The sequence below is a fragment of the Cygnus atratus genome, chromosome 2, assembly GCF_013377495.2.
Source record: "Cygnus atratus isolate AKBS03 ecotype Queensland, Australia chromosome 2, CAtr_DNAZoo_HiC_assembly, whole genome shotgun sequence".
NCBI classification, from domain to species: domain Eukaryota; kingdom Metazoa; phylum Chordata; class Aves; order Anseriformes; family Anatidae; genus Cygnus; species Cygnus atratus.
In genome coordinates this window covers 110,063,542-110,086,905 of record NC_066363.1, presented here as the reverse complement: position 1 = coordinate 110,086,905, position 23,364 = coordinate 110,063,542, and the positions used below count along the sequence as shown (strand labels likewise).

The 23,364-nt window shown below is 39.1% G+C and overlaps 1 protein-coding gene across 1 annotated transcript in view; it reads right to left on the bottom strand.

Annotated features, from left to right (window-relative positions):
• YES1 (YES proto-oncogene 1, Src family tyrosine kinase) overlaps positions 1–23,364 on the bottom strand; it is a 51,646-nt gene that overhangs the window by 14,950 nt on the left and 13,332 nt on the right. Inside the window, exon 2 of the mRNA XM_035564023.2 lies at positions 3,606–3,878. Within this exon, the coding sequence (XP_035419916.1) occupies positions 3,606–3,870 (265 nt within the window). The 5' untranslated portion in view covers positions 3,871–3,878. The remainder of the gene's footprint in view (positions 1–3,605; positions 3,879–23,364) is intronic.

Below are 23,364 nucleotides of genomic sequence, written 5' to 3'. Positions count from 1 at the left end.
TAGGGAAAGATTCTGCACCCAAAGGGTGGTCGGGTGCTGGGACAGGCTGCCCAGAGCAGCGATCACTGCCCTGAGCCTGCTGGAGTTCAAGAAGCATTTGGACAACCCATCCAGTCGGGTTTTGAGTATCTCTAGAGTAGGAGACTCTACAGCCTCTCTGAGCAACTTGAGCCAGTGCTCTGTCACCCTCACAGTAAAGAAGTGTTTTCTCATATTCAGATGGAACTACTTAGGTTTTAGTTTGTGCCCGTTCCCTCTAGTACTGTCGCTGGGCACCACTGAAAAAGAGTCTGGCCCCATCCTCTTAACACCCTCCCCTCCAGATATTTATACACATTGATAAAATCCCCTCTCAGTCTTCTTTTCTCCAGGCAAAACCAGCCCAACTGTCTCAGCCTCTCCTTGTATGGAAGGTGCTTCAGTCCCTTAATCATCTTCATAGCCCTCCTCTGGACTCGCTCCAGTAGCTCCATGTCCCTCTTGTACTGGGGAGCCCAGAACTGGACCCAGCACTCCAGGTGTGGCCTCACCAGGGCTGAGTAGAGGGGGAGGATCACCTCCCTCCACCTGCTTGGCCACAAGGGCAGTGCTGGCTCATGGTTAACCTGCTATCCACCAGGACCTTCAGGTCTCTCTCTGTAGAGCTGCTTTCCAGCAGGTCAGCACCCAGACTGTAGTGGTGCTTGGGGTTATTCCTCCGTAGGTGCAGGGCCCTGCACTTGCCTTTATTGAATTTCATGAGGTTCCTCACTGCCCAACTCTCCAGCCTGTCCAGGTCTCTCTGAATGGCCACACAGCACTATGGTGGATCAGCCACTCCTCCCAGTTTTGTATCATCAGCAAACTTGCTGAAGGTGCACACTATTCCATCATCCAGGTCCATGGATGAATAAACTGAACAAGACTGTGCACAGTACTGACCCCTGGGGGACACTGCTAGCGAAAGGCCTCCAACTAGATCGCTGAGCACAACCCTCTGAGCTCTGCCATCCAGCCAGTTTGCAATCCACCTCACTGTCCACTCATCTAACCCACTCTTCCTGAGCTTGCCTATGAAGATGTTATGGGAGACAGCATCCAAAACCCTGTATCAGAGTAATGAAACAATGTATTCAAGTGTAAACAATGCAATAAGAAAATTATCATTATTTGTGAGCTCAATTATTTGTAAGAAAGAACTGAAAAAGCTAATGTACAATCCTTGTAAAGTTTTGCTTTCAACACTTCAGCTATCATAAAACCTCTTTATTTTCACTCACGAGGGTAATTTACTCTATAGTAAAAAATAATAAAATGCTTCAGGCAAACAGCATCAGCACAGAATATTTTAAACAAACAGATACAGCTCAAATGATTTTTTAAGTCTCTTGCAGATGTTTTCTTTGTAAATTACGAGTTGTTCAAGATATGTGGGATCAAAACTTTTCCCTGAAAGAGAATCCTCTCATTAGTGCCGATTTTTCATCCTCTAATCTAGGACTGGTTTTGGAGAAGACTTTATTTTCTTGTTCAGTGTAAGGACTAGAGAGCACTAGTGCATACATAGCTGCATAGAAGGCAAGAATGACAGTAAATTATTCTGTTGTGATTTTCAGTAATATTCTGTGTATTCATACTGTCCGATGAGAGAATGTGTAGTACAGGAGCAGTGCAACTAACTCACGTTTCTTCTCCTCTTCTGCTCTAGAAGAATGGCTCAACTCTTTTTCAGCCTCACTACCAGTTATGATGACAACCATATCGTCCTTTTATCAGACATCACTGATGGACTGGATAAGTACTACTGACACTTATGCCCTGTTTGACAAGCCCATCTATTCTCCCCTCTTGCAAAACAAAGGGCTCCAGAATGTGATCTAGTGCTTTATTTGTGACAAAGACTGGAAGCTTACAGCCAGATGAAATTTGTCATTTAATCCATTCACAAAAATACCCAGTTTTGATTGATCTGAAAAATCATAAGTGGATCTATCAAACAACTCCTGATGCACTTTTTATTTAAAAAGAAAAAAAGAAAAAAGGAGAGAGTGCGTGTTTGAGGATGGACTGGTTTAGCAAAACAAGATGGAATAATTAAGTACGAAGTATCATTTTACCTGATCATAAAATGATTGTGGCATTCACCCAAATCAACTTGCCTGCAAATAACTGAATGCACTCTAATGAGATTCAAGCCTATCTTTCCATGAGAAATCCCTTCTGTTGACTCTGATCCAAGATACAACATGCTTAAGTACTAACAGGAACAGAGACATGCAGGAGACCAGCCCTGCTGGTCTAGGCAGAAAAAGATTTATGGTATCCGGGGGGGCTACATTCCTGATGTCTGGTAATGCCCAGGAGTGCCTGCATGCACTGCAGGAGATTCCCACGTGAAAGAACCAGATCTAGCAAGAAGTAATACACAGGGGTTTCTTGGAGGATATGAAGATTACTGTAAGCATGCTAAATAAAAAGAAAGGCTGCCATTATTTCATTTTTGCACATGTTCATCCAAAAAGGATTCAGAGCAGGCTCAAAAACTTTGAGACAGGATAGATGTTCATTTTTTTTTAAAGAATTCCCAAATAGGGAATGTGACGTAATCGTTACTTGACGATTCATATTTTATTTTCCTGAATTTCTTAATGTCAAGGCCACAGTGGATTTTCATGGATCTCAAATTTTTTGTGCTTAGAAGTCTTTAGATGCTACTGCAGCAAACACTTTAGATGTTACTGCAACAAACATTTTACCACTATAACTGTGCTAACAACAGAATTTTGTAGGAAAACTAGAAGTAGACTAATAAGGAATTATTTACCATATTTTGTGGAGTGTCTGCGTAAGGTTTCTTCCCTCTCTCTCTCTCAAATGCAGAATAAATGACAGTTTCCTCTCAAAAATATACATCAAAACTAAGTGAACTATTGAGATTACCCATAAGCACAAAACTAGTGTTTTTTAATAAAGTATTAAGATTTTGATATCAAGTGTATATTGCTTTTAAATGCTGTACCTTCACAGACTTTGTGTCAGCCAAGGCCTCCGCACCTTGTAAATTCTACCTTCTATATTTTCAAATTTTCTTTTAATATGACCATCAATTAGAATTCTACTCTTTTGTTTTATAATTGCTCATATATATAATAACTTTATAAAAAAATAGATTTCATGCCGCCTTAATGTAAATAACTTACAGCTAATCAAAAGATCTGAAAAACAGTTTAAAGCAAAGTATCAGCTTCATAAATTTCAGATACTTTACATTTTGCCTCTCTCTCCAAAGGTTTAAAGCCATTACTGCATATGCATCATCCCTTCCAGAGCTTAGAACTTCTAAAACATTTTTATCATCTACTCTTATTACTGCCTTTAATGTGTCAAATATCTCTGTGCTGTGGTTCTAAAAAAACATCCACCAAGCCCCAGTTACTAGTTGGTATGGGCTGAATTATTATCTGAGCAGTAAAGATACTGAAAATTAAAAATCTCTAAAAGGAAATTTATTTGAAATTTGAAGTTTATTTCTGTGTGGCAAGGGGTAGTAGTATTTTTTTTTTTGACTATGACTGTGAAGCTTACATATAAATAGCAATACAAAAAGAATTTTTTGTAACACTCACCTGTTAAAGTACTAGGATATGGACTTGGCACAGCTGAAAATGAAGACGATGCTCCTCCAAAGGGTGTCATTCCTGAGGGTCCTCCAAAAGGAGTCATGGAATGACTGTTAAAATTAACCGCTGATCCCTTTATTGCCGGCGACTGCGTTGCTTGGCTGGAGTCTGACCCGTAATGGCTGACATGGGAACTAACAGGTTCTGGAGTGTTATCAGTCCTGTATTTCATGGCCGGACCTTTATCTTCCTTGCTTTTAATGCACCCCATGATTGCTTCTGTGAGAACAAGAGGAAAAAATTAGTTCTTCTAGATTTTGCATCTTTTGCTAGTTAATACAGAAAATGTTGATTTATTGATGTTTACAAAAAACAAACAAGCAAACAAAACCCTCCAGCAGCTTCTACTATGTGCAGGTTATAAATGCCAATATTAATGTGCTCTGGAATAAGATCTAAGCCATTCCTGGACGAGAGGGGACATAATTATTTCCCCCTACCACAACACATAAAAACACTACATTTGAATTATTCTTCACCCCAGATCCTTGCTGGACTGTACAAGGCAAACAAACAAAAACCCAACAAAAACAGGCAGCCGAACAGAGGAGGAAAAGACATCAAAGTCTGCTACAGCAGGAAACCTGGGGAAGACCAGGAATTCTGACCAGAGGTGACAAGTATGGAGCGATGTAAGCCATGACACGAGGACGAGCGGGGCACCCCTGTTCTCTTTTTTAAGCACTTGTGCAATAAGGTCCAGAGCTGCTGATGGCATAACAACTAAGGATATCTTTAAAGACGTAAAGAAGTTGCCATCCATTTCCAAGCCCCAAATGCAACTCGCAAGTAAACCCATAATATTCATTGCCACAGGACAGGATTAAACTCCAGTGCTGAAGCTGAATTAGAAGAAAATTTACAAGAGTAATTACAATATCCGCAGTAGCTTAGAAACTGACATCATGGCAGGTGACAATTTATGGCCCTGGCAGCCCAGGATGGCCACAAATTTCCATTAGAGGCAGACCGTGCCAGACGTGCTTACTGCAGGGACACCTCTTACCTGATGACAGTCATCAGAGAGGAGACATGTCAGAAACAATTAAAATTACCATGTCTTAACAAGTCACCACCTGTCATTTATCAGGTGGTGACAACTGATAGCGGGCATTTTATAGCTTCCCCAGCTGGGAAACAAATCAGAGAGATTTGGAGAGGAGCCTGTTTTAGATGCAATACTAGTTTGACATGAAAATTTCTATGTTCTTAGGAAGAAAAAAAAAAAAAACAAACAAAAAAAAACACCAAAAGCACCAACCCCCCCCTACTTTAACCTCAAACATAGAAAACCCTAAAAAATAGGAAATTAATTCTCTAACAAATCAATTAAAAAAAAATAATAGCAGCAATTTGAAAGCACTAAAAATGTTTCTTTCAATAATTGCAAAAGCAGTTTCATGGATTCTTTAACTAGGAGTTAGGAAAACTGTTTCCCATTGTATATCTAATTATTTTTCCCTTTCAGTTCTCTCTTACCTTATTGATTATTAGATACTGAAATCTAGAGCAAAGTAAATCTTACTAAGCAAATACTGCCTTAATAGAGTCACAATGAGAAAACTTAGTTTTCCAATCTAAAAGTTTTCTCATTTCCTCTGTATAACTACTACAATATTAAAAATGCTGCAATTTCCTCAAGAACCTTCAATCAGTGTTCTTGGAAAGAAGAACATCCATAGCTATTGAAACACCATATAAAATTTAAAACTAAGAATATTCATCTGACATTTCAGTCTCTAACACTAATGTGTTACAGAGAACTACTGGTGCATAAACAAGAAGCAACAAAGTCAAATAACTGCATTTTTACAAATCTCATCTAAGGGTTTTATGTGGAATAATGAATGATCACAAAAGCACACCTTATTGGTTTTTTTTTTTTTTCCTACTTCTGCTATTATTATTGCCAGCTTATTCTATTAACATTTGGGCACAATTAATGACTCACATACATACATGAAGAATGTAACACATCTAAATACCTTCCAAAGGAAGCCTCACAATCTATAGTAGAAAAGCTAGTTATTAATTCATGATATAAGTGTATCAAATACACAAAACACATCCTTTTCGTTTCTCTACCTCTGTAAAATAGACACTGTAATTTGAAGCACAGTTTTTTGGCTGTTTGTCTGCTGTTTGTGAATTCTTGTCTTACTTTCTTTGATTCTCCTTAAACAACTGCAATCAAAGTTTTCTGTAAACAGGGAATACAAGTCCAAACACCTTTGTGAAAATGTGTTTGGAAATAGCACTGATTCCCTACCTTTGGTAAAAATTTAAGCATCATGCATGATTAAAAAGTACTTATGTTAATAAGTAGATTAAAAGGTAAGGGTAGGAACATTCGTACATGTTCATCACAAATATTTTTCCTCCAATATTTCAGGCATTTGGTTAACTTGTAACAGGCTGACAAGACTTTGAGATTAAAAAAGAAAAAAAAAGATAGAAGCAAGTTCACCAGTCCTCACAAAACCGGTGGATTCTGCCCACACTAAGTGACAGTAGTATCGCATGCTGCAATTATAACTAATATCACCTGTATGTGCTCACGTCCTTTGGTGGTGGTTTCACAGTAAAAAGTTAGCATTGGTGTACTTCAAAGCAATGAAAAGCCCTTACTGAAGACCTGAATTCATTCTAGAGAAATACACTGTCTCTTTTCCTTGTTTCTTCCCTCCCCACCCATTTCACTGCTAAGGTAACCTTCATTCAGGGGTAAAAGGGATTAACAACAGATTCAATCAGCACTTCAAAGAGACAGACATTCACAATAGGCAAACAAAAATGTAATCATTCTTCTACTTTTATAATTGCATACCCACAAAATAAAATCACAAAAGCAAAATAATTTGCTTTTGAAAGTCAAAAACATAGGTGGAAAAATTTCTGTAAAATACTGTGTACGAATTTATGAGGAGAAAAGACAGGGAATATGGCATAAAGGGTGAGTAGTAGGGAAGAGACTGCCCACACAATGGAAGGGGGAAAAAAAAAGCCTTATTACTGTTTAGCCTTGCAATATATTACTGGATAATGAAAAAAAACCTAAGCAGCTGGTAGTGTTTTTGTTTCTTCTAGTATTGCACTTGTTATTAAAAATTTATGTAACTGGAATAACTTACAACAACTTTCATTACTCTTTGACCAGAAACAAAACACTAAGAAATGTTTCTGCCATAACATCCATGGCTCTTTCTGAAGCACCACATTCTTTTTTAGAAACGGAGAGAAATATAAGAAGTTCCTGTTGGCTCTGCTGAAGTCAGTCCATCTATTCAAAGAAATGCTAACCCAAGGTAAGTAATCCATAAACCACGGATCCATTCCCATTAGTTAAACCTTTACTGTAGATCAGACAGAATAACTTCAGTAGCTTTTTTCTTTCTTTGAACAAATACTTTCCAGTGTGCCAACATGTTTGGTGGGTGGGTTAGGAGTCAGCTTGGTGGAGGACTAGCAGGAAAGCACAGTCTGAAAGGCCTGGAGTGAAACCACAGATGTCTTGTCGTGCTATCTACAGGAAACAATCCTGTATTAGAATGCTTTCAAGAAGCAGAAGCTAAAACGATTACTGGAAGGATGGATGAAGGCTAGCAGGATGCCCACAAAAATCAATAGAACGAGTGTATGCCAGAAAGTAGTCGTCATCAAATACGATTTTAGTGACATCTAATTTGACTTGGGATTTTAGAAGAAGTCATACAAAGGGCAGAAGTTCATTGTAATTCAATACTCTACAAACACCTCAATAACAAAGGCACCTTAACAAGCCCTCTGTCAAACAGAGAGCTCCAAGAAAGTCAATGCTGCCCCCTTATCTTCCTATTTTACAGCAGAGTGCCAGATCATAAGGAAAACACTGTTCAATAAATGAAAAGGTATGGCTAGTAATGCCTTTGAGTTTTGTTTTTTCCTGCTTTCATTTCAGAAGGATGACCTACTAGCCCAAGAAAAACGGATTTTTCCTCAAGAGCTGTCATATCCTCAGGTACTGACAAACCATTCCCTTAGGGAATCTGCAGCCTTGATGTCCATCCAGCCCAGATAGGTGGGTGCCACAAGGGAACCCACTCTTTCATTAAATGCATCTTTGTTCCCTCCAGTTGATAGTTACAGAAGTTATTTATTCACTGGTTTGTTGGAATATAAGGTTTCCTGGGAGTGCTTCAAGAAAAGTCTCCTACTGGCATGAAAGCACATCAGGTGGATAAACCAACAATGCAACAGCTAGCATTCTCAGAGCAAAGCAGTCTGCAAATGACCTCAAAACTGTGTATTATTTCCACTTCCTTCAAACTCTACCCATCAGCATCAAGATTTTGAGGGCCACAGGTTAGGCTCTGAAATCCTGAAGACCAAAAGCTAGGAGAGCCTCATGTTTGTTCTGCTTGCTGTCACTGATTTAATAACAAAACCTGTTCACTATGAAAAAAAAATATTTTTAAAATCAAGAAAAGTAAGGAGTTTCCTCCAGGGGCCAAACTGAAGGTATTCTGCTCTCGCACTTCTGTTACGAACCATCACTTCCAGTCCTCTGGAGACTTCATCACTACATAAGGCAGCAAACAGCAGCCACACAAAGAGGCTCTAACACACTGCAAAGGGAAAGATGCTCTAGGGAGTTGTTCTCTATTCAACCTCTTCACTAAATCAGGTACTAGAACCATACAGGGAATAAATGCAAGAGGTAGGAAAAAAAGAAAAATCAGTAAGGGGGATGGTGGAATGTAACACTTCTTTTCTCCACTCCTTTCAATTACTGAAAACGCCCACACTGCTGAAAAGAGCACCTAAGTCCTTTTTCACTATGAAGAGGAGTCATTACAAGAACACTGGGGAAGTCAAATCTCTTTCAACAAGAATAAAGTAAAACTGCAAGTATCTTTATTCCTAAAAAATAAAAGCAGAAACCCTATGTTACATAATATAAAAATGAACTTTGTTTGAGATTCACAAATTGCTAATGAAAAGACCAAAAAAGTAAAGATTTCCACTGCTACTCTATTTTCGTTTCTCAGTATTAACAACAATAGTCTCTATCAATAGAAGTAGCATCTTCAGTTCTCAAATGTAAAAAATGTCCTCCACAAAAAAGTTCTCTCAAGTTTTAAATAGAGCCATGATTTGAAGTTATTAAAGTTTCATGCTGTAACAAAGACAGGATATTCTACAGAAAGTACACTAATGGATCCATTAGCTAACAGCTGACTATTTGCTTAAACAAGTGCAGAGCTGACTCCCTATGTCACTGGAGACATGCAACCTCTACTGGCTTTTTGTACACCAGGCAAACAATGCGGAGCATTCACCAAACAGGTGGTTTCAGATGGCAGCATGTAAAACTCATTTATTAGAAGTGACACAGACCGAACCAAATGAAAATAATCAGAAAAGAGGCTAGTAACCCTTTTGGCCAATGCTATTGCATTCAACTAACTCAATTTTAAAATTCGCTTTGGTAAGAAAATAATATTATTTTTATAACTTTTTTTAAATACAAAGCAATACACCATGTAGGTAAAGAAAAATACAGTAAAGAATGACCCAAACTAGCTTGTGTTCTTTGCACAGTATACACAATTTTCATTCTCAAATTATGTACTTTTTACCATGCGATAGTTTATCTTCTATAAGCTGTCATAACTTGCAACGTTTCCTTACTTTACTACGAACAACCCATGACATTTCAAAGAATGATGTTCCACTGGATTCAGTTTTATAATTAGCAGTAACATTAGCATAATGAGACCTCAGACAGTCTGTATGATTATGCATTTAAAGTGCCACTGACATGACCTTGTAGTTAATGATCTAATAAGGAGCAAAAAGTGAAGATACAGGAAGAAGCATAAAACAAGACATAGAAGCAAGGACTCAGGCTATTACAATTTCAATGTTTATCACTCATCTGAGCATAAGTCTATCCAGAAAAATAACTATAAACCAGCACTATTAGATCTTAGGTTGCTCATACATTAAAATACGTATTTAAATAAAGTCCTTTATCACTAACTAGAAACTTTTCATCCTAATGTTTCTACAGACCAAACCCTGCTTTCAATATGACTGCAAAAACACATTCAAGGAAAAATTACGAGGCTCCTGTGGCAATGCATTTGATTTCATAGAAGCAGAACAAACTCCAGCTAGGCTGCTAATAAAGCTATGACTAACAGAACTAGTATAGCAAACAGAGGACACTGCGCAAAGAGAAAAAATGAGTACAGAACTTCTTTTGTAACTGGAAATTTTGGGTATTTCAGAGAGTTAAAAGCTGTTGCAAGTATTACATATTTCTGTTCTAGCTCCTACTTCTTACAGAAATCAGATTAAAAAATTTACGTTAATGACTTTGAGTGTGTCTGGAGGAACTAGCTGGCAAGATCATTACAACTATTCTCTGAAGGAACAACAGATCCCAAAATACTACCTGAAAATTCAATATAAGCAGGAATTGCATGAGAAAGAATGAAGCCCTTCAATCTTTCCTGTTCTCTAATGATTTCTTAACATTTTGGTATGGAAGACGAGTCTGATGATATGTGCTTCTTCTGAGGCTTGACTGGGTTACACGTGGGACACCTGGCTACATGTATCAGACTTTGGACATAACTGTCTATGAAGGAGAACAAGTATTTCCAGTCCTCCAGTTTGAATTGTCTCAGACAAAGGCTTCTCTCCAGAAGAAACACCTACTGTTGTTGGAACTAATATGCAGGAGGAGATGGAGCTGCTCCAGAGGGCAGGACTACCCTCATCCCAATCCACACCAGGTCCTATCATCCAGCTGCAAGGCTCCATCAGATGTCAGATTACAGATGTAAAGGAAAAAATAACCACTGCAACAACAACAACAACAAAATCTAACGACCAAAATGGAAATAAGGATTATTAGTGTGGTAATGTCAAGGAAAACGTGAGCATTCTCAGTTTTCCCTCTCAGTCACACTCTTGTTCTTCCTGGACAAAATATGTAGGATCTCCTCCCACTCCTTATGTGCTTGGACAGCTCAAGCTGTAGAGGTAGTCTTTCATTTTAAAGACATGCAAAAGTTTTGGGGGCATATAGGAGAAAATGATCATGTCACGGATGACACACGGCCTCCTCTGCAAAATATATGCTCATAAAACTGTTTATAATCATGGCTTTGCCTACACTATCTGAGATAACGTAGGTTTGCTTTGACTACATATTTTATGACAACATAGCTTTTCAATACTCTTTGCAGCTTTTCAGTACTTGAAGGGGGATTATAAAAAAGATTGCGAATGACTTTTTGCTCAGGCAGACAATGACAGGACAAGGGGGAATTGTAAAGAGGGGAGATTTAGATTAGAGGTGAGGAGGAAATTCTTCACTGTGAGGGTGGTGAGGCACTGGCACAGGCTGCCCAGAGAAGCTGTGAATGCCCCATCTGCGGAGGTGTTCAAGGCCAGGCTGGATGGGGCTTTGGGCAGCCTGGTCTGGTGGGAGGTGTCCCTGCCCATGGCAGGGGGGCTGGGATTGGGTGATCTTTAAGGTCCCTTCCAACCCAAGCCATTCTATGATTCTGTGATAGCAAATAAAGATGGTTTTTCCAACCAGAGTAATGTATGCTCAGGAAAGACAGACTGGACCTGCAAGACAGCAAGCCTACTGTAATTCTAATGACTTTTCTAACGAAAGATGACCTAACTTAGTATCCTGTCTTCAGTACTGGCCTTTGCCTCCAACCAAGAGCTCCCCATTCACCACGTGCCTGGGCACAGCCTCTGACAACCAAGTAGGCTGTCTTTTTGTAGGAAGAGTGACAGCAGCGGATGCCTTGGAAGAAGAGAGGAGCAGGATAAGCACAGGCGAAATGTCCTCAGCCTTCAGTGATCCACTCAGGAATTCCAGTCAGATGGAGACGAGGGACTCTGCTACACTGGAAAAGTCCTGCAGGTGCGAACCTGCTAATGGATTTAAACCAATGTATGTTATGTTCATGAAACACACGGATAAGATTTCTACCTCCACTTCAGCTGGAAGCTGCCCACCTTGTGCGAAAGGTAACAGAAAGCATGAAAGAAAGCAGATGCTGGAAGGAAAACCAAAAAAAAAAACAACCAGCACCCCAAAACCACATGTACTAGGCAGAGCCTAGCCAGACTGAGCCAAAGGGAACTGCTTCTAAATTTCATAGCACAGCAAAGACAAAATCATCAAATTTTAATGTTTAAGCTCATTAAAAAAAACCTACAAATTGCTATGCAGAACTTTTATTTTAAGAAAGTTTATGTTTTCGGGATCTACTCAGAGTTTTCAGTGGAGTCAGCAAAGTGTTCATACGCAGAAAGAGTAAAAAATAATTTGCCTTTTTATACATCCAACAAAGACCTGCCAACAATCCTAAGGCAGATGATGCAAAATGGATACACAACACTGAGATTAATTTTCTTTATTCCAGAGGTCAAGATCACAAGGGAGAGATTAACTGAAATATCAGAACTGCAAAAGCAATTTTATGTGCTGAAATATATAATGCATATACATGAAGCTATTTTTAAATTTAGAGTTATAATGTCAAGCCCTACAATTTGAAGCCTTTACCACACCAAGAAATTTTCTCTGACAATAGACTATACCACAGACAAAACAACCAATATATTGTCTAGACAGCATTATTGCTGCTCCATTGTCTTGAACACTAAAGCTCCAAGTCAATAAATAAATTCAGGCAGAAAAGGACAATTTAGTGCAACAGCTATTTATACTTCCTAATTTGTAAATAATTAGAATTATCTTGAAAACTAAAAGCCCGAAATATTCAAGAAGTCTCTCCAAAAGAATGTTTCAGATGACAGTAAGATGCATGTCATAACTTGTCAAGCTGTCTAGCCTATTTCAGACAGGATTTACGAACTTATTTATAAACAGAAAGATTTTGTTTTCATTGAATCCTATTCAGAAGAGAACGAAAAGTATGCCTGGTATCACAATACTTTTAGATATACCATTTCCAACTATTCTATTTAAGTATATAACTTCAGAAAAAGGTGCCTCCAGAAGTAATTTAAAAAGCACATTTTATATATTGTTTACTAAAATGATTGTTCTGTTTTCAACAAGATGCATACAGATTTCCCAAGGGAAGTCTGTGTTAGAGAAAAATCGAAGTGAAATTTCTGCAGTAGAAGAACAATTTGCAGCATTTTTCTTCTCAAAAATTCTGTGAAAATTTAAGAAGTCATTTTTTTCAAAGTTCAATTATGAACTACATACAAAAAACAGGTTACAAAAAGCGCAAGCTCACAGAAGTTCAGATACTGAAATTCACAAGAATCTACAGTATTCTGCATCTTCTCAGCTGGGCTTACAGATAAAGTGACAATTACATTTTAAGATGAGAGAACAGAGGAATTTAGTAATAGCGACACTCCACCTGCTACTTCATTTACTCACTGTTAGTCAACTCAGAAATACTACAGAAAGGACCAGTCACAGCAACTTAGAAAGTGAACCAAAAAAAAAAAAAAAAGATGTTTTAATAAATGATTGTTACCTCCACCCAACTTATACCACAGGAACAGTGCTAGGGAATCTGATGGAACTTAAACTTAATTAATTTGGTGTGTGTTTGACACAACAGTTACTTTACATTTGCACATACCTGCTTTGTGGAGATGAGTTTTTACAGCTACTGTTTGCCAAACGTCACTCTAAGTTGAAAGCACACTCCCCTTTATTCTAAAGCTATTTTATCCTCACTAACGTAATTTACATGATTAGCACGTTAACAAAAATCAGTAATTAAAGTATTTAAATCCAATTACTGATAAAATGTTACAGCTCATTTATTCAAAGACCATAGACCCAGATCTCCTTCAGCAATTAGTTCTTTGCTGAACAACAGGAATTTCAGGAAGCCAGCTGGAAAACATCACCCTTTTGACTAAAACAAAAAGTAAAAGTATGCATAAACAATTACAACCAGACATGTACGCTCTTTTTCGTGATTCAATAGCTTGTGTTTCCCTTTGCACGTAAAAAACAAGTGAAGAGTACAATTATATTGTAAAGAAATTCAAAACTAAACAAAAAAAATGTACGACACCTGCTAAATAATAGCCTTATTAAAAGGGAAGAGCTGGATGATGTTTTAACTAAACAAGAATTATAACCCTAATAGCTATCATTATGGCTGTTATGTTACTTTCTGCACTGACAGATCTAATAGCTGTCATAGGAAAGAAGACCGGAAGAAATTATCTTAATTAGCTAGTCAGGCATCTCGCACAACAGAGGCCATAGGGCTGTGCTGAATTCATTTCTCTTTTTCTGTGTTTTTGAAAGTACACACATGCTCGAATTCGTTCAATGTCAAAATGATCTGTTATGAGAAGCCACCCACACTGGACAAGTAGCACGTTTTAAACACGGTAACCTCTGGAATAGGTGCCCTGTATCACACTCGTAACACCTTCGCCTGAGAGCCCCACCAGCACCAAGTCTCCGTTCCCTCTGCACACAGGCTCCTGGGCACCCTGCCCAGTCAGGGGCTGCCCCATGGGACCTCCAGAGGGTCTTTCCCACCTCAGCCACATCATTCTCTGGGCATTTCATGACTCTCACCTTTCCCTCCAGTAAGTGTGATGCATCTCACTCGAGTGCAGTCCTGCGAGTGGCTTTCCAGACAATCTCATCTTCTCCAAGCCCCCTCAGTTTTTTTCAGTGCTTTCCTTTAGCAGGGATCTCCAGGCACAGATACAGCATCCCAGGTAAGGCATTTTCTTCCTCATCCTTCCTTGAGATTGTAGTATTTTTTCAGCTGCAGCCACTGTCCCTTACGATTCCCAGGGATTTTTCAAAGCTGCTCTAGAACAGAACACCCTCATCTTGAAAGCACAGCCCCCATCTTTCTTGCTACAGGTGTATTACATGTCGCTGTACAAAACAGGCCCAGACTCTCAACTAATCCAGATTATTCTAGTCATGGAGCTGTGAGGAAGAACTGGAAAAAGAAAAAGCTATCGCTTGTCTGAAATCAGAGACAACTGGACATGGTAAGAGCAGAGTCTCACCATTACCATGCCCAGGGCTTCTTACACATGCCCCAAACACTGCACAGTCCCATTCATAACCTGCCCTACAAGCACTTGGCATTGCTTTGCAACAAGCACAGAGCTCAGCCATGCAGCAGCTCTAGTTCCCAAACTCATCTGCTTCTGTAAGAGGAAGATATTCCTGCTGCACCACAGCACACACACTGCAGAAAGCGTCCACTTTGTCTTGGGAGGCAGGAAAGCATTCACTTTCTTTTTGTCCTGGGAGGCTACACTGGAGTATTTGCACACTACACCACTTGTCCCAGTCCAGGGTTGGCTCCTGCAAAGTAGGAGTATCCTCTCTCTTCAACAGGTTAAGTTTTGTTCTTAATGTGGGCATTTCACAAGCAATTTGTGAGCCTGCTACCAAAAAAAAATAATCTCAATTCTTTGCTTTCAAAAGCAACGTGCTGTTTTCCCTCACATTCATGCTGATTCTTTTGCCTAAAGGAATCAAAATACTCAACTCTTTCCAGCTCCAGACTAGCAATTAGAGTGGCATGTACAGGATGTACCAAGCCTGCAATGATGACATGTAATGGAAAACCACACAGCGTTCACTTCCCATTTCTCCTTTGTTTTCCTTTAGATGGATCTTCTGCTGATTTTTCCTTACCACTTAAAACTGTCCAAAGGACTTTAAAAAAAAAAAGTTGAAGTCTTCAGGCATACTCTAAATATTAAAGATTACAGCAGTTATCTAGTTATCTGTTATCTGTAAAGGGTTTTCCACACCAGGCAACAGATCTTCCCTTTCATTTAGCATTTTCCAGCTCAGATTACTCACTAACATGCAGTCAACAAAATCCGAGTGTGAAACTCCAAGTGAGCAACACATGAAACACATTATCAGTCACTAGTTTCCCCAGCGTGCAAAGTGAACACAACCGATGGCAAGTTAGCTGCTGCACATGGTGCAGAAGAGGAACAGATGAGAGAAGGGTGTGAAGAGGTACAATTGGAGTGCTATGGGTTCTTACTAGAAAAAGAAAGAATATTAGTAATCAACAAAGGAAAGAACAATAGAAAATTTTTATTTTGAGGTATTTCACGTATGTAAATACTGTTCACCTACAATAAAGTACTCCGTAGTACAAGGACATCCTTCAGTTTTTATCTGTAGGTTCTGATAACACTACTCTAAACAAGCAGACAAAATGCCTTAGCCTTTTTTTTTTTTGTTTTCAGTCATTCTGGTACTTATTTTTCAGAGCACACAGTTTATATTTAAAGATTCGCTTCAAGCTAACTACTGTTCAGTAGCAAATTTTCTCATTCCTACCCAGTAAGCAGAGCAGAGCAGAGCTCTTTTGACTTGAAGAGTATAACCAGAAGGAAGGGCAATTTCCATTTTAATAAAATGTTAAAGGTGGAAACACTGAAAGGAGAGGGGGGAAGATGGCCAGGATTCAGCAAAAAACATGCACGTCAAACAACTTATTCCTCGGTAACTTCTGGCAGTTATTTACATTTTGGTCACAGGTCAGAAGGATTTAAATTCTGAGTAACAACGAAGGAAACAAATTAACGACATTTAGAAAGAATTAGTGCTGCCTAAAATAGAAAGACTGTGATGCCAGAACTCATACCCTTCAAACATAAGCAGCATGCTTAAAAGAGCTGAAGTATGTACCCCACAGCAGAGCCGAGAAGCTCCAACAGAAACTTTCTGTGAAACAAGTATTTATTAAAAACAAATAAAATTTTAAAAAGCATTCAAAATAACTCTACTTTTTTTTTTTTTTCCAGAAAACAAGAGAGAGAGAAGAAAACCTTGTTCTGTGTCTTTCCAGGGGTGGTAGGGAAGGTATTTTAAGTCCTTTTATGTGGTTTTCCTATTCAGTTCAGTGCTCCAGTACTTACACGGATCTAAACTAGTGGCTTACAAATACTTAAAAACTTGTATTTGTCACTTCTTGTAAGTTTAAATAGGAAGTTGTATCTACCTGAAAGTTAAGAGGTATTCCCAATCCAGCAGAAATGGGATTGCTTTGCTTCAAATCTTCTAAACTTCAGAAATTCCTCAGGTCCCTACCAGCTCTATAACCATTGTGCTTCTACATCTCCTCTCTCAAGCACGGCCAGTGCAATGCCATCATCCCACAGGTTAACTTCAAGAACCAATTCTGTGTATTTTTAAAGCCTGTCTTCTAGACTAAACACTAACCCAATCTGCTGGAAAACAAGCTCTGCTGTTTGGAACAATTTGTGGACGGCTCACTGCCAGAGCGCCCTGCTATTCACCACCAGTAACAGCAACAGTGATAACCCTGGGGCCGAGCAGAATTAGCAGGAGTAAATATCTGCACCTTCAGCCACCAGGGGAAGGTTGGCATGGTTCATTCACAAAGACTGGTAAAATCTACACAGTGTAATGGTAATCTCTACCTGAGAAATGCTCTGCGAGTGCTAAGGACAGGCCAGCAGTGTGCTTCATCCGTCCTTTTTCTGCAGCACGTCATAGTTGCGGCTTCTGTCTTTTTGCTATTTCTGTGGCAGAGCCGAGAACTGTTTTACCTCCTTGTCGGTACAAGTAAGGAGTGCACATGAAATGGGTCCGACACCCAGCTCCCCGTTGTGAGCTGCAATAACCCTGAGCTCACGGTGAGGGGCTCCTTTCCCCCTGGTGTTTCTATCTGGTGCTTTAAAATTCACAGCTAGAAAAATGTTTGAGAAATGCACATTTATCTAGGTGTATATAACCTGAGATGATGATGTGAGTTATTTTCTACCCCCAAACTACTTGTCTAGAATGTCAAGATGGATATAGGAAATGAAAAATACTAACTGTAATGGAGAAAAAAAACACAACAAGCCTGACAAAACTCTGACTGCTTTTGATGTGTAGCTGAACACAAATATAATGAATAGGACAGAAAAGTAGAAGTGTACAGTACAATCCCCCCCCCCAATATAAGGATAGAGTCTGGTAGTAGGACTTGATTAGTGTGATGAAGAAGACGAAGTTGCCACATGTGATGACATAAAAAGCAGAATTCCCCAAAGGAAATAAAAAGAAAACAACAAAAGATTTCCCCTGAAAGGAAGTAAGACCTATAAACAAGGAAAAATAAAGTTTAGGGGAGGGGGCAGGCAGGGGACTGACAGTATTCAAGCATGATGGAGTGCATGAGCACGGCACAGCATTAAAAGTTCTTTAAAAAAAAAAAAGGGGGGGGGGTGATATGAGCTATTCCAAGCGTCAACTTCAGAGAAATCGAAACAAAAATTAAGGAAGGTATCTGCATGCCTGTCTTTCAGTCTGGAAAATCTGAAGGCTGGATCGCCTGTACGTGGGCTTCCTGTGTAACCAACAGAGAGACATGGGCTGCTCTGGACACCTGAAGAGGTTTTTGTGTTTGTCTTTTTGTTTGGCTCTGTTGATTTTTTTTCCTCTAACATTTAACAAAGTTCAGAGCATAAAGAAAATTGTATTATACGCCCTGCTCTTCTCATTATGCCACTTAAAAATAAAATAAAACCAGCTGGCAACACAACAGCTTGGCTAATTTTAAGCATCTAACTCCACAAGGCTATGTGAATATACCCTAATTGTCAACTTTCAAATGTGCCATAAAAGCAGAGCAGCTTCAGAAAACACAAGACACAAAACAGGATACAGAGCACTGATTTTAAACCTCTGGAAACCAACTCATGGGAGAAAACAAAGGACTTCTACTCAATTGCTGTGCCAGTCAAAGCTTGTCCTTTTGAAAAACTCCCTAGCTTAAACAAATGACATTTATACTCAGCAATGGACTTCAGGTGGAATTCATCTTCCAAATTTAGAGATCTCGCTCAGGACGAGATGAATCATGCAGTGGAAGTGCTTATTTCTCTCCACTGACTATAAAGGGAGCCTACAGAACCAGCTCACACACAGGCAGCTGAAGCTGGTGTTCACCAACCTGCCTCCTGATAGCTAATGCTGAAGTTCACGTTGCACAGCATGCTTAATGGTGCCATCTATTACTGAGTCAAAGAATTAGGCTGGGAAACTTTTCTTTCAAGAAGGTGAGAAGCAGCAATGCCCTAAATTAGCATCTGGAATTAGCTTAAGTTAGGTGTAAACGTTAGCACCCACTACTATTTTCCCCTCACACTATGGTTAGAGCACTCTTTGTATAAAAACGAGCACATCTTTCAAATATAAACCCCAGACATCTGACATCTTAGTACAAATTGTAACACCTGATGAATATGAATTAATTATTTTAACATAATGCAACCACATACAGTAAGCTTTATAAAATTATACAGAACTAGATGAAAATGCTAAGATTATTAATTGCCTAAACTCAGCCTGAACTGTTTCTAAGGAAAATAGGGACCTGGGATTCAAAACCCCTGCCATGCTAAGGTACATTATTAAATCAAAATTATCAATTAAGATTGAACCAAAGAGTAAAAAATCATGAGTTGTGCAGCCGCCACATTAAGAAGAGAGCAGCTATATTAAATAGCAGTTTCTTTTTTTTCAAATAGCATGAATCTGCTCAAATGCAGTACTTCTATCCAGCACAAAGTATGTCTTCTTTATATTACTCCTCCACTTACAAGTAGAGAGCTCTCTCTAGTCACTGCAGAAACAAAGAACTACATTTTTCATCAGTAAACTGGTCACATACGACACGGAGATACAGGGTGCTGAGTATGCCTGTGGGAGGGCAGGGAAAGACAAAATCACTGCAAAGGAGTCTGAAGGGAAAGCAGGAATAACCAGCCTACAGACAGTCCAGGCCGTGCATTTGTTTTATCAGCACCCACTCAAAAATGCCTCTCTCCCAAAATACCTCTTTCCCCAAAGGGCCTCTGTTGTGCATGGAGCATGAGATAAATGTGACTGGAAGGGCATCCGTTAAATAACCTAAAAAATACTAGGCAACAGTAACAGGACAAAGTCATACGAAATTAATCCACCGTCTGACATATGCCAGCAGTCTTCTCCCTGCCCTGAACATGACCCTGGCTTCGTGGAGACTCTGTATTTTGGCGGAAAATACAAGGTCACACAGAGAATATGTAGCCTATGGATCTACACCACCTCCTACATAGGTTAGTGTCTTGTTATGGCCCAAAGTTTGAGTGCTACTGGTAGTAAGGATTCTGGAAAACGAGTCAACAGAGAAATCAGGGGAGAAAAAAAAAAAAAAAAGCTTTACAACAAAGGAATGGCTGTACTGACAAGATCAAAAGGTCCATTCAAATACCCTCTCACTAACAGTACCCGATACTAGATACCTTGAGAAGCATGGAAGAACATGATAAATATACAGCAATACTTCCCCAGAATACTCCTTAGTTGAGGAGCCTCCAACATCCTCCAACAGTTTGCAGAAGTAGGGTTTCCTGAACAAGCAGGTATTTGCAACTGATGATTTTTCCTCCACGTTGACATCAGCACCGAGGGGAAATGTTTAGCCTCCTTAAATTCCCGAGGCAAGAAATTCTATAGCTTAATTACACGTTCTGTCAAGAATCACCTCCTTTTGTCTGTTTTCAATTCATCAGCTGCTAGTTTCATTAGATACCTCTTGGTGTGTGTGTGCTAAAAAAAGACAGTGAACAAACACTCCCTATTTATGTCCCCTTTGCTACTGATCACTTTACAGAACTCTACCACACCATTTTTCAGTCGTTGCTTCTACCCAAAAGAATTCACGTTGTTCCTCTTACACAATTTTTTTCCTATTACTTTGATATTTGCTCTTCCGTAACACTTCAATTATGTTCTGAAACTGTTTGATTTTTATTTCTAATTGTCTTAAGAAGTAGTAGAGGTGAGTGGGGCAGAACTAAATAAAATAATTCACAACTTTAAAAAAAAAACAACAAAACAGTATAATTACTAGTCTCTCTTTATTTTCTAAACATTTCTAACCTTTGGCTGTTTTTGACATCAATGCTGAGGGGCAACAGTCAGCTTTAACCTCACCTTTTTAGATGTGAAGGTAAGCTTGCTCCCCTACTCCTCCAGAATGCACCACATTAAGCTATTGATTGGAAACAACTTCTGCTGTTTTAATGTCCACTTGCTGAGCATTATCAAGTCCTTACGTGGCGTTATGGTCTGTATTTGTGCCTACTACCTGTCAGTCAACTCTGAGAGCTCACCTTTCTCCCATATCCATCATGAACATGAACATTCTCATGAACAAAACCATGGAGAATTATTACCCAGGACTCCTCTCTACTCTATTTACTCCAACCCTCTATGTCTTTTATTTTAGTCATCAATTTAGCCACATGAAGTCCTTTCTCCATACCCAATGGCTGCTTAGTTTCTTCATAGGTTTTTGGTGGGGGCTCCTGTCATATGACTGTTGGAAATCCAAATGAACTATTTCTGTCAGATTTCACTCATTCATGTGCTTGCTGACAGCTTCAAAAAGCTCCACTGAGTCTGCAAAACATGACATCCCTTCATAGCAGGCTCCTTACTCTTCCTCACCACATCATGTTTGTCCATGTTGTCTTCCATTATTATTTTTACTGATTTACTTGGCACAGGTGTCAAGCTTACTGATCCTCAGATCTCTCCTGAACCCTTTCAAAAGATGATGATGATAAAAAAATCAGTGTTACATAGGACTATATATATATATATATATACATATATACATATATATATATATACACAGTGTTAAGCCATAACAAATCATCCATAAACGAATTTGTATCTTAACTAGATGGTGTCTTTGTTGTTTACTGCATACAGTAAGTACAATGTTTGTTTGCTTGCTTACCGTTTGGAAAGCTAGACTTATAGGTGTAAGCATAAATGCAAGCCTCTAGAAAGAGATGTGTATGTTTTTATTTTCCTTAGACAGTTTAAACAGTATTTTGGGGAAGATCAGTACATGATAAAGATTTACTTTAACAGTAATACTACAGTAATACTACAAAGATTTAGTTGCATCAGAAGAACTCTGTTATCTTTCCAGTCTGTAAATTATAGTTCCATAAATATGCACTGCTGTGCAGCAGGAGCTAGTCAACTATTTAAGAGTGGTCCTAATCACCAGAAGACACAAACAAATGTGCAAAAACACAGTTATTCATTTATAGATAAGATACTGTTCAAAGGGAAGTATAACTTTTAACATCTTGCTTGAGGACAGGAATTGAGAACTTCTACAGAAATTATAACCAACAACCAGGCAACTTGAGAGAAGGACTACACCAAGCCAATTTTTAACATACGCAAGTATTTTTATCCTTACCAATGGTTTGAAATTGCAGCTTCATTTTACAAGGTTGCTAAACGCTCTCTAAATTTCAAGTTGAAGTTCACCCAATTTTTCTTCAGGACGGTGCTGTCATTTACTACTCACAAGTCCTAAGACAGAGCTGAAAATGAGTCCCATCTCACTGAACTCATCAGGTGCCTTTTTCTGATGTAAGCTCAAAAGTTTCATATACGCCTGCCTGTGACAGGTTTCCTTGTGACCATATTTCTAATATAACAGTGTATATAAATCCACATGCAACACTTTCAGATTCTTATCTATATTTTGTATTAGTTTAAGTCAAGTTTGTAGTTCTAACACCAACACAACGACAGTACGGACTCGACAATTCAGGGTGTTTAGTCAAACGTATGGAGGAAAAACAAAAAAAAATCACCTCATCACCATTAGTAAAGACAACATTGGAGCAAGTATAGAGTTCACATCCTAAGTTTTTACAGCATTAAGGAACAACAACAAAAAAAGATGATTCGATCACAGATGTTGAAAAACCACCTTTCCAAACACAAGATGAAAACATTTCTTTGACTTAAAAGCCTCTAGTGCTGTTCAGCCTTCCAGGCAGCAGAGAAATTAATCCCAACTCCTCTTCACTCCTTCCATGGAGAGGAGGGAGGCACGACAGACAACGAGGCCATACACAGACTTTATATTACTAGCAGAAAGCAAAGAAACCCAAGAGAACAATGCACTTGCAAACAGTTATTTCACCTCTCCCCAAGATGTCAGGAAAAAAAAAGTTGGCTGGCAAAACAAACAAACAAAAATATTCTGCCTTTAAACACCCGTGTTTTGTTAAAATTCAATTATGACACTTATTTCTGTGTCGCTTTTACTCCTTACATAAAAACTACCCTGAACAGGTAAACTTGGAAAGGACATCTGCAGGTTGTCTACTCCACCTCTGCTGCTCAAAGCCATGTCCACCACAGCAAGTTGGTAATGGCTGTATCCAGTTAGGTTTAAAGTTACAAGCAAGGATGGAGATGACACAACCTTTCTGGACCACCTGTCCAGTGTTCAATCATCCCTACGATTTTTTTTTCTATTATGTCTGTATGGAATTTCCCATATTACGATTTGCGCCCACTGCCTCTTGTCCTGTCTCCGGACACTACTGAGAAGAGTCTAGATCTGTTCTCTTTACTCACCCTGTGAGGTATTCATACGCATGAGATACTCCTCAACCTTCTCTTCTCCAGCTGGCAGCAATCCCAGCCTGTCTTCGTATGTCAGACACTCCAATTCCCTCATCATCTCTGTAGACCTATGTTGGTCTCTATCCAGCGTGGCCACGTCCCTCTTGTACTGGGGAGCCCAGCACTGGACCCAGCACTCCAGGGGTGACCTCACCAGGGCTGAGCAGAGGGGAAGGATCA